We start from the raw sequence: 12,771 nt of genomic DNA, 5'->3' as shown, positions 1-12,771 counted from the left end.
TGTAAAACTTTGAGCCAGACGAATGAATGACAGACGATCAAAAAAAAAAAAACAATAAAAAATTGAATTTTTCGGGTGAATAAAAGAAAACTTGTGAAATAAAGAAATAAAAAAAATAAATCGACAGGAACGGTATATAATTTGAGGAGCTTTCATCGATACCTTAATGGTGATTACATAACAAATAAACAACACGGGTAGATCCCCATTACTGAAGTGTATTTTTAAACATTGGCTGAAAAACGTTCCCAAGGTTTTGATTTTCAGAAACCTATTGTCATGTTGCCTGTCTGATCGTTATCTTATCAACCCCATGATAGTAGACGCCAGAGAGTCCAAGATTACCGGTCGCACAAGGCAATGCTTACAAAGTGGGACTTTCGACAGTCGACACATGTCTTCTATTTCAAGCACAGTCGTGAACGATCGGTTGGAGAGAGTGGATTGGCACCGGCACCAGGTCACTGAGCAGCAGACCCTGACCCCGGTCTTGGGAGTCTATCGCCCATGGAGCAATGGGTGACCGTTTCGCTGGTGCTGTGCACTTTTGGCCTGCTTCGTGAGCTCCGCCCTTCCGAGCCCTATGTCTCCGAATTCCTGGTCGGACCCTGGCGGAACATTACGAAGGAGACCCTCTATCAGGAAGTCTACCCGATATCCACCTACTCCTACCTGGGCTTGCTCGTCGTCATCTTCCTCATCACAGACTATCTCAAATACAAGCTGCTCATTATAGTATCTGGTAATGTCAATATTGTGCCCCCACACATTACTTAACCTACATAGTATCGTGTCATTTTCATAACAATGCCATTGTGTTTACAAACATTTGTGCTATTTCACATGCACATATGTATTTTATTTCCCAATTACTTGCCGTATTGTAGCTGTGTATTAATTTATACTAGTGTTGTGCCCGATGAAATATCATCGCATGGGTTATGGCATATTAAGTTATTATATAAATAAAAAAATTAAAAGAAATGTGTCGGTGCTGTGTTCGGTCCGAATGCAGTCGTATGTATTTTTTTCAAATACATATTAAATAGTTTAATATGAAGGGCTGAAAACCAGACTGGTACAAGTGACATTTAAAAAAAAAATCTGGTTTAAGTGCTAAAATAATAGCATATATGAAAGGTTGTGGCTATTTGCAGGTACTCTATATGCGAATTATTGGCTATTTGCAGGTACTATATCTGCGAATTATTGGCTATTTGCAGGTACTATATCTGCGACAGGCGCAAAGCCTTCTGCACATGCGCGGGAACTGTCACTGTCAGCGTGTTTACTGATAAAATTTTATTTTATACCTCTTAAAATTTAGTTCGAACTCGTAAAGTGACGTAGTATGAACGATTGATTAAACAAGTCTAGCATACATTAAATGTAAGAAATTATAATCGGATTATAAGATATAGTACCTGCAAATAGCCACAAACTATATGAAATGCCATTATTTTAGCACTTAAACCAGCTTTTTTTTTAAATTGTCACTTGTACCAGTCTGGTTTTCAGCCCGTCATATGAAAAGAAAAATGGTAAAAACCAACTACGTGCTTACATATAAACAGTATAAAACACCAATAGAAAAATTAATTAATTAATTAAGTAAATTTTCAATAGATGGCGATAAATGCTCAGAGACTTGCCTAGAGGAAACATAACTAGAGGTAGCAAACAGTATATATATAGAAGTTTTTTTCTTTCATCATTATCTAAACGACTATTATAGTACAGCGAACGTTATCGCAGACACACACATACACACAGAATAGCGATATAATATATATTTGCATTTTATCTCAATGTCACGTTAAGTGATGATATTTATCTTCACTCAACATTGTATGAATGTTTCGATAAAGCAATCGTTTTTGTTTGACTTTTATTTATGCAGGTCAAGTACATAGTTATATATTTTAAGTGACGAGCATTTTATAGGAACACAATTGAAGCAGTGGTGTGTTTTAATCATTTTGATTATTTTGATATGTTAGATTAGAAAGCTGTAACGAGTATGTTCGTATAGAAAAATTACGAACTTGTAGTAAGAACTTGTGAAACTTTCTATATGAGTAAAAGCAGGTTTATACTGGTTATTAGGAATGTTATAATTTCACTGCGAAAGTCATTTTTTAAGCAAACATCCTTTTTTCATGAACTGAAAACAATTTATTGTATCACAAAATTGTTGTTTCCATAATTGAGATATCATATCAACCAACTACATACATTATATCCAAACATTTTTTAGATAGAGATAATTCTGGTGAGCCTTTCATTGAAAAATTCTGCCGCCAGTTTCTTGAGCCATCGTCTTCTGCACGCATTTCCCATTCAAAAATTCTGTTTTATTTTAATGGCACACATACAGAATAAAAATATAACAAGAAAGAAGTAGTGTGAAACAAAAAAGATACAACCATAAAAGAAAATATTTAGATTCTAATCAAAGTGAGCACCGCATGGTAATATAATGAAAACAAAAACATAGTACACATAAACAAAACAATGAATGAAAATGAAGTTGAAGAAGCAAATCAACCACAGATTTGCTTCTTCACCCTAAAAGTACTGATAGAGTTAGAAAATAGATCAGGGCAATTATTTACAGCATCGTAAAGGCGGCATATCCGTGCAATTGTACCATTTAATAATGCATTATAAAAATTAGGTGGATAACAAAGATTTGTACATCTGGTGAATCGAGTATTAATATTAATGTATTGATGTCTTCCAAAATAGATGTATAAAAGACACCATTAACTTCCTTATATAAGAGTAATAGATCAGATACTTTTCTGCGATGAGACAAACTTATGACCTTAAAATGAGAGAGGCTGTCATTATAAGTTGGCAACAATCTTACCAAACCAGCCTTATGGGATAACTTTGGTAACAAGTAGAGACCTGTATTTTGGGCACTTTGCTATTAATGCTTAATTGATGCTAAAATTCGGAATAGATGCTCAATTCGTAAAATATGCGAATAGATGCTAAAATAACAAACAAAAGTGAAATTTGCATAAAATTTATAAAATTAATAGACAATTTAGAAGGGTCTTCCTATCCCTTTGCCCATTTATTATGTGAAAAATTTGAGGGGATAAAACAGAGCTTGCAGTTTACCATAGACGGTGTTTTTCCTGTCGAAACCAAGCAACTGCTTTTGTCTACTACTGTAAATAAAAGAAGACAGTTGGAGCTGTGTATCCAAAAGGCTGCTCAAAAAAGCGTCTTAAAACTAGATTCGCACTCAAGACTAAATGACACAAATCTATTCCTCTGAACATTGAGTAAACTATTCAATCCATCTGTGGCAGGTTCAAAATCTAATATTAATGTTAAAGAAACAGTTTTGTTTTTTAGAAACCTGCCATTGTTTAATGTATTAACAGAGGCTCAATGTTTGGAAGGATATCAGCACTTTTTAGACAATTAATAGAGAATATAAAAAGTTAATCCACGCCGGATATATTTATATTATTGATGGCAACAAAAATTAAATATGAAGAGTTTGGTTGTGCCCCTCTAAAATCTATTTGGTGTCCCGTTAATAGTGTGGATGCTGAAAGGTATTTTAGTAAATACAATATAATTGTTACCGATCGTCGCACGAATCTCAAAAAAGAATCTGTAGAAATATGCTCCATGTTAAGTTTTAATCAATTTTAATTGGTATTATATTTTTATATTCATGTTTTTTTTTATTGTAATTTTAATTGCAAAATATTTTTGAATTTTTCTATTATTCTTTAATGGTTGTGTTGTCTTTAAATTGTATATATGTATATAAATTTTATTAAAATTCATCGAAATTTTTTATTATTGAAAATTAAATTCTTAATAAAAATAGATGCTAAATTGAACATTTTTAATGCCCTAAAACGTTAAAATGTAATATGAAAATGCTAAAATTGACAAAAATCGATGTCCAAAATACAGGTCGGGTAGACCATATGACCGAAGCATACTCCATATTGCTGTGAACTAGACTTTATTTTTAGGAAACCGTTTTTTGTAAAGGCGGTACAGTTCTGCTTAACAAAACCGACCCAAATAGGTTATTCATGGGGGTTTAAAAAACATAATGCATATTTCATTTCATGTTTATTCTTTTCTTTGTAGGTCTGTCTGGAATTGCAGTGTATGCCATATTGTTATGGACAGAAAGCTTAGAATGGCTGCAGGTGTCACAATTCTGTTATGCTCTCTACATGGCTACGGAAGTAGCTTACTATACGTATATGTTTGCTAAGGTAACAAAATAATCGAAGAATTTATTCAACACTCATTAGATTTTTTATGGAATCAAATTTCACACATTAGTCAGCATGTTTATATATTATATACATCAGTATAATAAATGCAAAGCACGCTGGTCGTAAAATGAAATTACTAGCAATAATGCATTTATACAGATTTTTAAATCTTAATATTAAGTTACCGAGAAGGCCTTTTACTAATAAATAGAAAAAGAAGCTTATTTCAAAATTATTCACTGTATATTTACTCAAGTATGATTGTAGGTAGATAAAGATAAATATAATCAGGTAGCCTCGTATACCAGATCGTCAGCTCTTTTTGGTCGCTTCATTTCCGGGGCTTCAGCTCAGCTGTTAGTTTCGTTTGACGTGCTAGATTATCGGGAGCTCAATTACATTACTTTTACTAGTAAATATTTTGACATAGTCGTACATTTTTACACGTCGAATATTTTATCTACCAACTAAACGAATTTCCTTTCAACAGCTCAAATATTAGCAACAATATGGGCACTATTTTTGCCCCCCGTCAAAAAAAGTATTTACTTCCACCGTGAAGCAGAAATACCGATGACTTCCGACGACGCACATGCTGATAATTTTACACAGGTATGAAGATATTATAAGTAAACTATGACTCTTTTTATTTCATTTTAAAATCCAAATGCTCAAATAATGTTCCAACGTTTTTAAAAACTCACAGGAAAATGTGATTCATTTATTTTGGAAGCACATTAAATCGGCATATACTCAAAATACTGTCGTTTGCTGGTCCATTTGGTATGCTGCTTCTACTGCAGGGTATTATCAAGTACAATCGTACATTCAGATTCTTTGGATAGAAGTTGAATTAGGAGACAAAGTAAGCTCTACGTTTTTTTTTTATATATACATCTATATGTAAGACCAAACTAATGTTCAATAGTTATTGCATGCCTGATAGCATATCATTAGATGATAAACCAGTAGAAGTAGTAAATAACTATTTATATTTAGGTCAAATAATTGACATGTCCGGTAGTAAAGATGAAGAGATAAAGAGACGTAAGAAATTAGGACGGAGTGCATTTGGACGAATGAATGTTGTTTTTTAATCAAAAATAATTGCCTAAAGAAAAAGATCTTCAATCAATGCGTTTTGCCAGTGATGACGTATGGGTGTGAAACAACTTGGACACTGAACGCCAAAATGCTATACAAAGTCCAATGCACTCAAAGAAGTATGGAACGCTGTTTGCTCGGCATAATAAGGAAATACAGGAAGCGGAACACGTGGGTGAGAAGTGTGACAAGGGTAGTGGACATAGTGGATAGAGTAAAGAGATTGAAATGGCAATGGGCGGGTCACGTGGCTAGAAGAATGGACGAAAGGTGGACAAAAGAAGTGCTTAAATGGTACCCGAGAGAATGCAAAAGGGTAAAAGGAAGACCGCAGGGAAGATGGGTAGACGAAATTAGGAAAATGTGTGGGGTGAGATGGATGAGAGTTGTGCAAAACTGGAAGGGTGTTGGAGAGGCTTTCATCCAGCGGTGGATGGTGAATGGCTGTAGATGATGATGATGATGTATGTACATATTTTATATGTATTGTACCATTTGAAAAATGTTTCAGAACATATACAACGGCATTGTGAAAGCAATAATAACAATCTTGTCGTCCGGAGCTGCTCTATTGGCAGGCTTGAGAAGATTCAAAAACCAAAATATCTACAACATACTACCGGCAATAGCCGCAGCCTTCCAAAGCATAGTCATTTTGATTGCTTCGTACGCTGAGGCACTTTGGCTATGCTACTTGGGATATATATGCCTCAGTATAACCTATCATTATATGATCACAATAGCAAGGTATAATATTTTTTTCTACCATTTCATACAAGTATAAAAAATTATTCGTTAACGATTTCTATCTTGTTTTAGCTTTCACATTGCAAAGGGTCTTAAGTATAATAATTGTTTCGGTTTGATATTTGGACTGAATACATTATTTGCATTGACGATTCAGTCTTTGATGACGCTTTTGTTTGTATCAGTACACGGATTTAATTTCACTATTCGCAATCAGTACAAAGCGTACGCTTCATATTTTGCTACAATGAGTGTGATTGGATTTGTTTTGTTTGTATCAACATATTTTGTGAAACGCAAACGAACGGAGAATGAAAACCTAGAAGAATTGGCAACTAACGAAAATGAAAATAAATAATTTTAATTTCAAATTGACAACTAACGAAAATGAAAATAATTAAATTTAATTTCATATTCGTGTTATGATATTATATAATTTTATAGATGGTAGTATTAAAGTTTTAGAATATGTACAAGAAATCTTAGTGTTTTATTTTTTCTTTTTTATTTAATTCTTTAATGATACAATTCGATTGAACGTATGTAGTTCTGTAGAAAGATCTAAATCAAATGAGTACTATTTTATTTAACCGCTGCTTTATTTAAGACTGACATGAAATGTGTATTAAAAAATCTAAAATTTTAAAAAGCCTTTAATAAAAACAATATAAAACAAATCATCATATAAAAATATATGTAGTTTATAACCAAGAGCCCATTTTACTTTATCTACGATATATTATACTTTATCACTGTTAATTTTATATCATAGGTTGGATTTCGCTTCAACGTACACAGCGCCTTCTTTGTTAAGTTTTGCAATTTCAGCAGGACTATAATTAAGATACGACAACACAGCTTCAGTATGTTCACCGTGACGTGGAGGTCGTTGACTCGCTAGAGACGAAGCAGGCGTACGACTGAGTCGTGGAGCAGGTGTCGGTGCAATTTTTCCATCATAGCTCACAGTGAATGAACCCCTCGTTTTGTTGTGCGGGTAAGCAGCAGCCTCTTCAGTAGTCAGAACGGGAGTCACACAAGCGTCAACTTGTTCAAAAATCTTATCCCACTCTGCTTTCGTCCGGGTGATGAACAAATTACTTAACATTTCCTTCTGGGACTCGGGGTCTGATATAAATTGATCGTTTACAGAATTTTTGATATTCAAAGTTGAAAGCAATTCAGCATAAAACTTTGGTTCTATTGAACCAACAGCCATGTACTCTCCATCTTTAGTCTTGTACGTATTGTAAAAATGCGCTCCTCCATCTAAAATATTTTCACCGGCGTCCTTACCCCATATTGGTAGTTTTTGAGACCTGAAAATCCAACTCGAAGTATAAGCAGTCCCTTCGACCATGCTGGAATCTATTATCTGACCCTTGTTGGACGATGACCGCTCGAACAGAGCCATAGCGATGCCCATAGCACACAACATTCCACCACCAGCAAAATCAGCAGCGTAATTGATCGGAGGCATAGGATTTAAATTCTTCCGGCCGAGCATGGACAATAATCCCGAAAGCGATACATAGTTGATGTCATGTCCTCCTTTCTTGTGGAATTCCCCATACTGTCCGTAGCCAGTGAGTCTTGCGTATATCAGTCTGGGATTATCTGCCATCAGAATGTTGGGGCCGAGACCTAATTTTTCCATCACTCCCGGTCTAAACGGTTCGATCAATACGTCCGACTTTCGCACCAGCTCTCGTAGTATTTTAACACCTTTTGGGCTTTTTAAATTTAAGGCAAGGTTGCGTTTACCATTCCCTAACACGTCCTCTATCATTAACGGTTCTATCTATAAATATCAAAGAAAATTTTATTTAAGATGATGTATGTATGTATGTAGTATGGATGAATAGAATTGATTTTTATATACATACATATATGTATGTATAGGTCATTTGAAAAATAGTATTAAAATAACTGGTTTACAACCTTATCTACAATAACGACGGTTGCTCCAAATTCTGCAAGAAGCATACCACAAAATGGCCCAGGAGCCAATCCTAACATTTCAACTACTTTTATGCCTTTTAACGCCATCTGCAAAATATTGACACGACAAAATCAAACTTTAAAATATATAAAATGAACAGAAACATATGTGATTAAAAGACAAGTTAGTAGTTTATTGATGAATCCATAATTATTACATGACAAGTGTTTGAGCTTATGTGTGAACATGAATTTCAATTCAATTATAATAAAACAAAATACAATAAGGCACATTATTTTCAACAAGCTATAAAAAAAGTCTGGAACAAACATTGGTTTTATGAAATTTATTCGGAAATTGCTGAGGGTATCTCATGTGGCTTTTCGCTTCTTTTATATAATATTTGTCAGTTTTATTAAACAGCTTTTTACTGGATTAATTCTGCTAAAAAACAGATTGTAGATAAAAAAACAAAATGCACACCATCACACACGTTTTTTAAATACCATGAAGACCTGATAAGCGATTGATACTAGACACAAATCAGTCGAAATCTAAAGGTCGGATTTCCTCACAATTATAATACTTCGTATATACGTATGTAAAGAAAGTAAAAACATTCCTATAATCAATATATAAAAAGTTACAGTCTAGATTTTATATTACCAGAAGAAGTACGGTGTTTTGTATTATTAAAATTGATTTAACTGTTCTTTTTTTAAAGCCTCGAAACCAAAATATTACCTGAATATGATTTTCAACCTGGACTCTATCTGTGTATATTCCAGACTTTTACAACAAAGGACAAAGAACGAAAAAAATTACTTTCTCGTAGTAAAACAGTCGATATTTTCAGTCGAATTTAAATAATCTATATTAAATGGTGTCATGGCAAGAACTGTACGATTCGAATTGCAAGTCATACACGTTTAAATTTGACAGCTGTTATCTATATCAATCGAATTTATTATCGAACGTCACACAATCGCAGAACATACAAATCGTCCAATGGAGAATGAAACAAGAGCCAAAATACTAGAGAAAAAGTTTGTATGATCAAAAACTTCCGAGAAGAGGTGGCGGTCTGTAAGAAGAGCCAAAGCAACCACTTGGTTGATGTGCCATTCCACACATAAGCTACATACATATGCATACGTTTACTGTAAAACGGAAAAAAGTATCAAGTATCATAATTTCTTGTAATTTTATTCAAAAAACAATTTCTATACATTTTACTGAAACATACTGTTGTTGTTGTATATGTACATATGTATTCATTTTAAATAATATCATATAGCAGCCATCCAAAGTGAGCAAATAAGTAATCAATCCTCTTATAGTATCATCGTCACGCAAAATACTATACCACAGTGAGGTAGAAATACCATATAAATAATATATATTATACATATACATACAACCTAATATATAAAACCTTAAACAGCATTAATTATTAACCGTTTGCCCGCGGACGTCTTCTATGGAAGCTTTGGGCGACAAGTCTGAAGCGCGGCTGTCTTCCATAGAATTTCTGAACTTTGCACGGGATTTTGAGCCTTATATGCGCCTATTTCAACTGTTTTAAGGTTCAAAATTGGTTGAACATATTACTGAGAGTTGAATGCCATCTATTCAATTTGCTTAAAATGAATATATACCAGTCAAAAATTAGTTTTTTGTGGAACCATACTGAAACCTCGTTAATGTGACGTCACGTCTTCATACAATTATGAAGAATGATTATTTGACAATTAATCCAAAACTACGAGATATATTATGTATTTTATTGTTTAAAATAATACTTAATGTGTTAATTAATATATCTGGTTACTTGAGTAAATATTAAAATCTGTATTTAAGGTCGAAAATTCGATTGCCAAATTCGCGAAAAAGGTGCCGCGTACAGGGCTTGTTCGCTATATTTATTGCCGCGGGCAAAGGGTTAAATGCTGGTGTTGATTTTGATCAAATAAATTACATAATCAATTAATAAAATTTTATCAGATAGTACCTTTTTTAATAACAAATATTATAATCTACAAGATACTAATAATAAAGTTATCAATTCAAGATATTCACTTGTTTATCACAAATATATATATGAATGTATTGTTTTAAAGTACTAACTCGAATGAATAATAATGGAATAAATATTATATTTAAATTACTGAAAGAAATTAAACGTTTATAAGACAAGTCAGAGAAAAAAAAATCTAAATACGAGATTCTTTGACACCATTAAATTTATAAACCCATTACATAAACATATCATCGTTACCGGGAGGTCTGAAATGATCTGCATCGGGATAATTCCCACGATATCCAAATCTACCAGCAGGAGGACCGAACGGATCGAACCTCGCCCCGGGAGGTACTGAACCCCTCGGCAATCCACCGATAGCCCCGAAGCCCGGATCGAAAGGATTTCTGGGACGTGCACGCAATGGATCAAATATCATCCCACGTCCGACTCCGACGCCGAACGGATTCAAATCAGACTCCCCAAAATCAGGATATTGTCTCCTCTCTTCCGTTCTAGTGTTTCCAACACTCGGCTGGGATGAGGATGATGGGATAGCGATACGGCGGATGTCACTTTTATCTACAGGCGTGTCCGTCTGCGCTTCAGAGTTTTTGACCGTTCTTCTTATAATAGTTTGTAGTAGAGTCGATTCTAGTTTGGCCGTCAGTTTAATGTATGTCGGTATCATCTGTTGGAGCGTGCCCGTTAACCTTATAACTGTATCATTGATGTCTATGGCGGTGTTAGATGTGGTGAGATCGGTGGTGTCCAGCAGGTTGAATATTATCGTTTCGCCGCATTTGAAGCCGTGTAAAATGTAAACACTAGTTTCGAACAAGTATCGGAGGGAGAATTTTTCGTTTTTGTCCCATCCATCCGGTAAAAGCTCGCTGCATATATCTTCGGGTGAAAGGGCTTTTTCCTCTCCGATTCCAATGGATTTCAATTTTTTTCGAATGAGACTCCAATGAATGAAAGCTACTAATATTTTTTCCTTTGTAAGTGGATTACATTTCAAACTCCTCACGAGCAGATCCCATCCAAACGTGTTAATCTCCATGACCTGTTTCGAATATTTTACATAATTTTTATACTAAATAATGAAATCGAACATTCTACGTGAATCGATTATATCAGAGTTTATTAAAACTTAATAAATATTTACTGAAATATTGTAATGATTGTTCATTGCACAAATATTTACACGCATATGTGATATGACATTTATTTTATTTTTAAAAATAAGTATGTATTTCACATAATTTTATGCAATCACCACATTAAGGGTAGTATATTTCTCGAACAAACAAGGGTAACTTTAAGCATTAAATTAATTAAAATAATTTTAATTACCGTAACAATTACTGGAGAGACTGCGAAGATCGCAAATCACGCTCAAATGACGTTCAGCAATAGCTACCGGCGCGGTGTTGCCAGATGAATAAAATATTTAGTACGAGTACGCATCGGCATTTGATTTAAAAAAACTACATTAATTCAATTGATTTTAAATTAATACATACGTATATTATGATACCAAAGACAATACAATAATATTGTCACAGGATTTTAAATTTTTGACATTAAACTTCAAATGGCCAACGACTGTATTTAGTGTTTCCCCTACGTCAGTGGCAGCAAACCTTTTTACGTTAAGGCAACTGAATTTAAGGCATGCCAAGGAATTTTACTGATGAAAAAAAAGAAGCCTTCACAAATTTTATAAACAAAATTTTTATATAAGTTTTTTGAAAATGAGATTATTAATACGAATGAAATATGCGTTGCGATACTGCAGAGTATCGTAATGCGAGTGCCCCGGCATTTGTTGTGCCGCGGACACCACTTCGATCTAACGCGCGCGAGTGAGATCGCGTGTGAAGGAGAAAACCGATGATAGTTAACGTTTTGTCACCTATGTATGTACGGACTAGCTAGCGACTGCCGATGAAGTACATATGTATGTACTTCATAACTTTAGGATTCGTAAAAAATGTGTGCCGCGAATATCAAGAGCTTGCGTGGTTCTTTGTTCTATGCTATGTGTATCTATGTGGAAACTACTGGTGGTCAGTTATAGATCGAGAAAGTATAGATGTGTGTTGGAGAGGAAGATAAACACAGTGTCATATTGACGTTAGTTGTTTATTTAATTGTACACGTATTATATCGCGCACCGTTGAGAATATTGTCACAACTCAAAAACTCTAACTTTACAGTAGTGTAATGAAAATAAACTTGCATCTTGTTTTGTGAAATCAGTGTTTTTTGGAAATGACGTTGCTTTAGCCGGTGTGCGATATACATACATATATAAGTTGAACGAGGGAATGTAGCACGGAAAGATAGCTCTATTTCATGTCGAGCGAAGGAGTGTAGTGCGAGCTAGTTGCTTGGAGTTCTCAGTGTCGACCGGTGGTTGAAAAGGAACTTTGCTGACTGAGTAAAATATCTGATGGATGAAGATTGTCGTGACACGTACAAGGATTGTCCTTTGTTTTATATTTTTTGCAGAGAATACTCATTCCATTTGGTCGTTTTCGGGCGAACCGAATCCGTTCAAAATGATGATGATTGAAGAAAAAAAAAATCTCGAATTATTTCGTTATATTTATGTTTTATTGTAATTTATAGAAAACATAATATATAAAAAAATGTTCTTAGTTGACCGAAGTGCTCGAACCAGAGGA

The 12,771-nt window shown here is 34.2% G+C and overlaps 3 protein-coding genes across 6 annotated transcripts; 1 reads left to right on the top strand and 2 right to left on the bottom strand.

Moving 5' to 3' along the window:
• The first annotated feature begins 351 nt into the window (after positions 1-351).
• Positions 352-6,921, top strand: LOC143918331 (thiamine transporter 1-like). The gene is made up of 8 exons (XM_077440169.1): positions 352-460; positions 498-742; positions 4,132-4,262; positions 4,533-4,677; positions 4,756-4,877; positions 4,972-5,130; positions 5,881-6,116; positions 6,189-6,921. The coding sequence occupies exons 2-8, from the start codon at positions 508-510 to the stop codon at positions 6,472-6,474; spliced, it is 1,314 nt and encodes a 437-aa protein (XP_077296295.1). The 5' UTR covers positions 352-460; positions 498-507; the 3' UTR covers positions 6,475-6,921.
• On the bottom strand, positions 6,301-11,526 carry Amacr (Alpha-methylacyl-CoA racemase). 4 transcript variants are annotated; one of them, XM_077440173.1, is made up of 4 exons: positions 11,435-11,524; positions 10,337-11,144; positions 8,058-8,165; positions 6,301-7,917 (listed from the first exon to the last, which is right to left on the bottom strand). In XM_077440173.1, the coding sequence occupies exons 2-4, from the start codon at positions 10,358-10,360 to the stop codon at positions 6,883-6,885; spliced, it is 1,167 nt and encodes a 388-aa protein (XP_077296299.1). In that variant the 5' UTR covers positions 10,361-11,144; positions 11,435-11,524; the 3' UTR covers positions 6,301-6,882. The 4 variants fall into 4 exon arrangements, with proteins under 4 accessions (XP_077296299.1, XP_077296300.1, XP_077296302.1 ...); XM_077440174.1 differs by lacking the exon at positions 10,337-11,144 and having other exon boundaries at positions 11,435-11,526; XM_077440176.1 differs by lacking the exons at positions 10,337-11,144; positions 11,435-11,524 and adding an exon at positions 8,884-9,014.
• LOC143917736 (proteasome inhibitor PI31 subunit-like) lies at positions 10,387-11,141 on the bottom strand. Its single transcript, XM_077439316.1, has 2 exons — positions 10,530-11,141; positions 10,387-10,485 (listed from the first exon to the last, which is right to left on the bottom strand). Exons 1-2 carry the CDS (start codon positions 11,139-11,141, stop codon positions 10,387-10,389), a joined length of 711 nt encoding a protein of 236 aa, XP_077295442.1.
• Positions 11,527-12,771: the final 1,245 nt, after the last annotated feature.

This window comes from Arctopsyche grandis, chromosome 10, assembly GCF_051622035.1.
Source record: "Arctopsyche grandis isolate Sample6627 chromosome 10, ASM5162203v2, whole genome shotgun sequence".
Classification (NCBI taxonomy): domain Eukaryota; kingdom Metazoa; phylum Arthropoda; class Insecta; order Trichoptera; family Hydropsychidae; genus Arctopsyche; species Arctopsyche grandis.
This window is presented reverse-complemented; position numbering and strand designations above follow the sequence as displayed.

What these genes read in the sequence shown, in the direction of transcription:
- LOC143918331 (XM_077440169.1), top strand. Translation starts at nt 508, where the DNA reads ATGGAGCAATGGGTGACCGTTTCGCTGGTGCTGTGCACTTTTGGCCTG. An exon ending in ATACGTATATGTTTGCTAAG is followed by an intron (nt 4,263 to 4,532) that starts GTAACAAAATAA and finishes GTATGATTGTAG; the next exon opens with GTAGATAAAGATAAATATAA. An exon ending in CAATTACATTACTTTTACTA is followed by an intron (nt 4,678 to 4,755) that starts GTAAATATTTTG and finishes TCCTTTCAACAG; the next exon opens with CTCAAATATTAGCAACAATA.
- Amacr (XM_077440173.1), bottom strand. Translation starts at nt 10,360, where the DNA reads ATGCAGATCATTTCAGACCTCCCG. An exon ending in AGATCATTTCAGACCTCCCG is followed by an intron (nt 8,166 to 10,336) that starts GTAACGATGATA and finishes AATATTTTGCAG; the next exon opens with ATGGCGTTAAAAGGCATAAA. An exon ending in CCGTCGTTATTGTAGATAAG is followed by an intron (nt 7,918 to 8,057) that starts GTTGTAAACCAG and finishes TGATATTTATAG; the next exon opens with ATAGAACCGTTAATGATAGA.
- LOC143917736 (XM_077439316.1), bottom strand. Translation starts at nt 11,141, where the DNA reads ATGGAGATTAACACGTTTGGATGGGATCTGCTCGTGAGGAGTTTGAAA. An exon ending in TGAATCCGTTCGGCGTCGGA is followed by an intron (nt 10,486 to 10,529) that starts GTCGGACGTGGG and finishes TGCACGTCCCAG; the next exon opens with AAATCCTTTCGATCCGGGCT.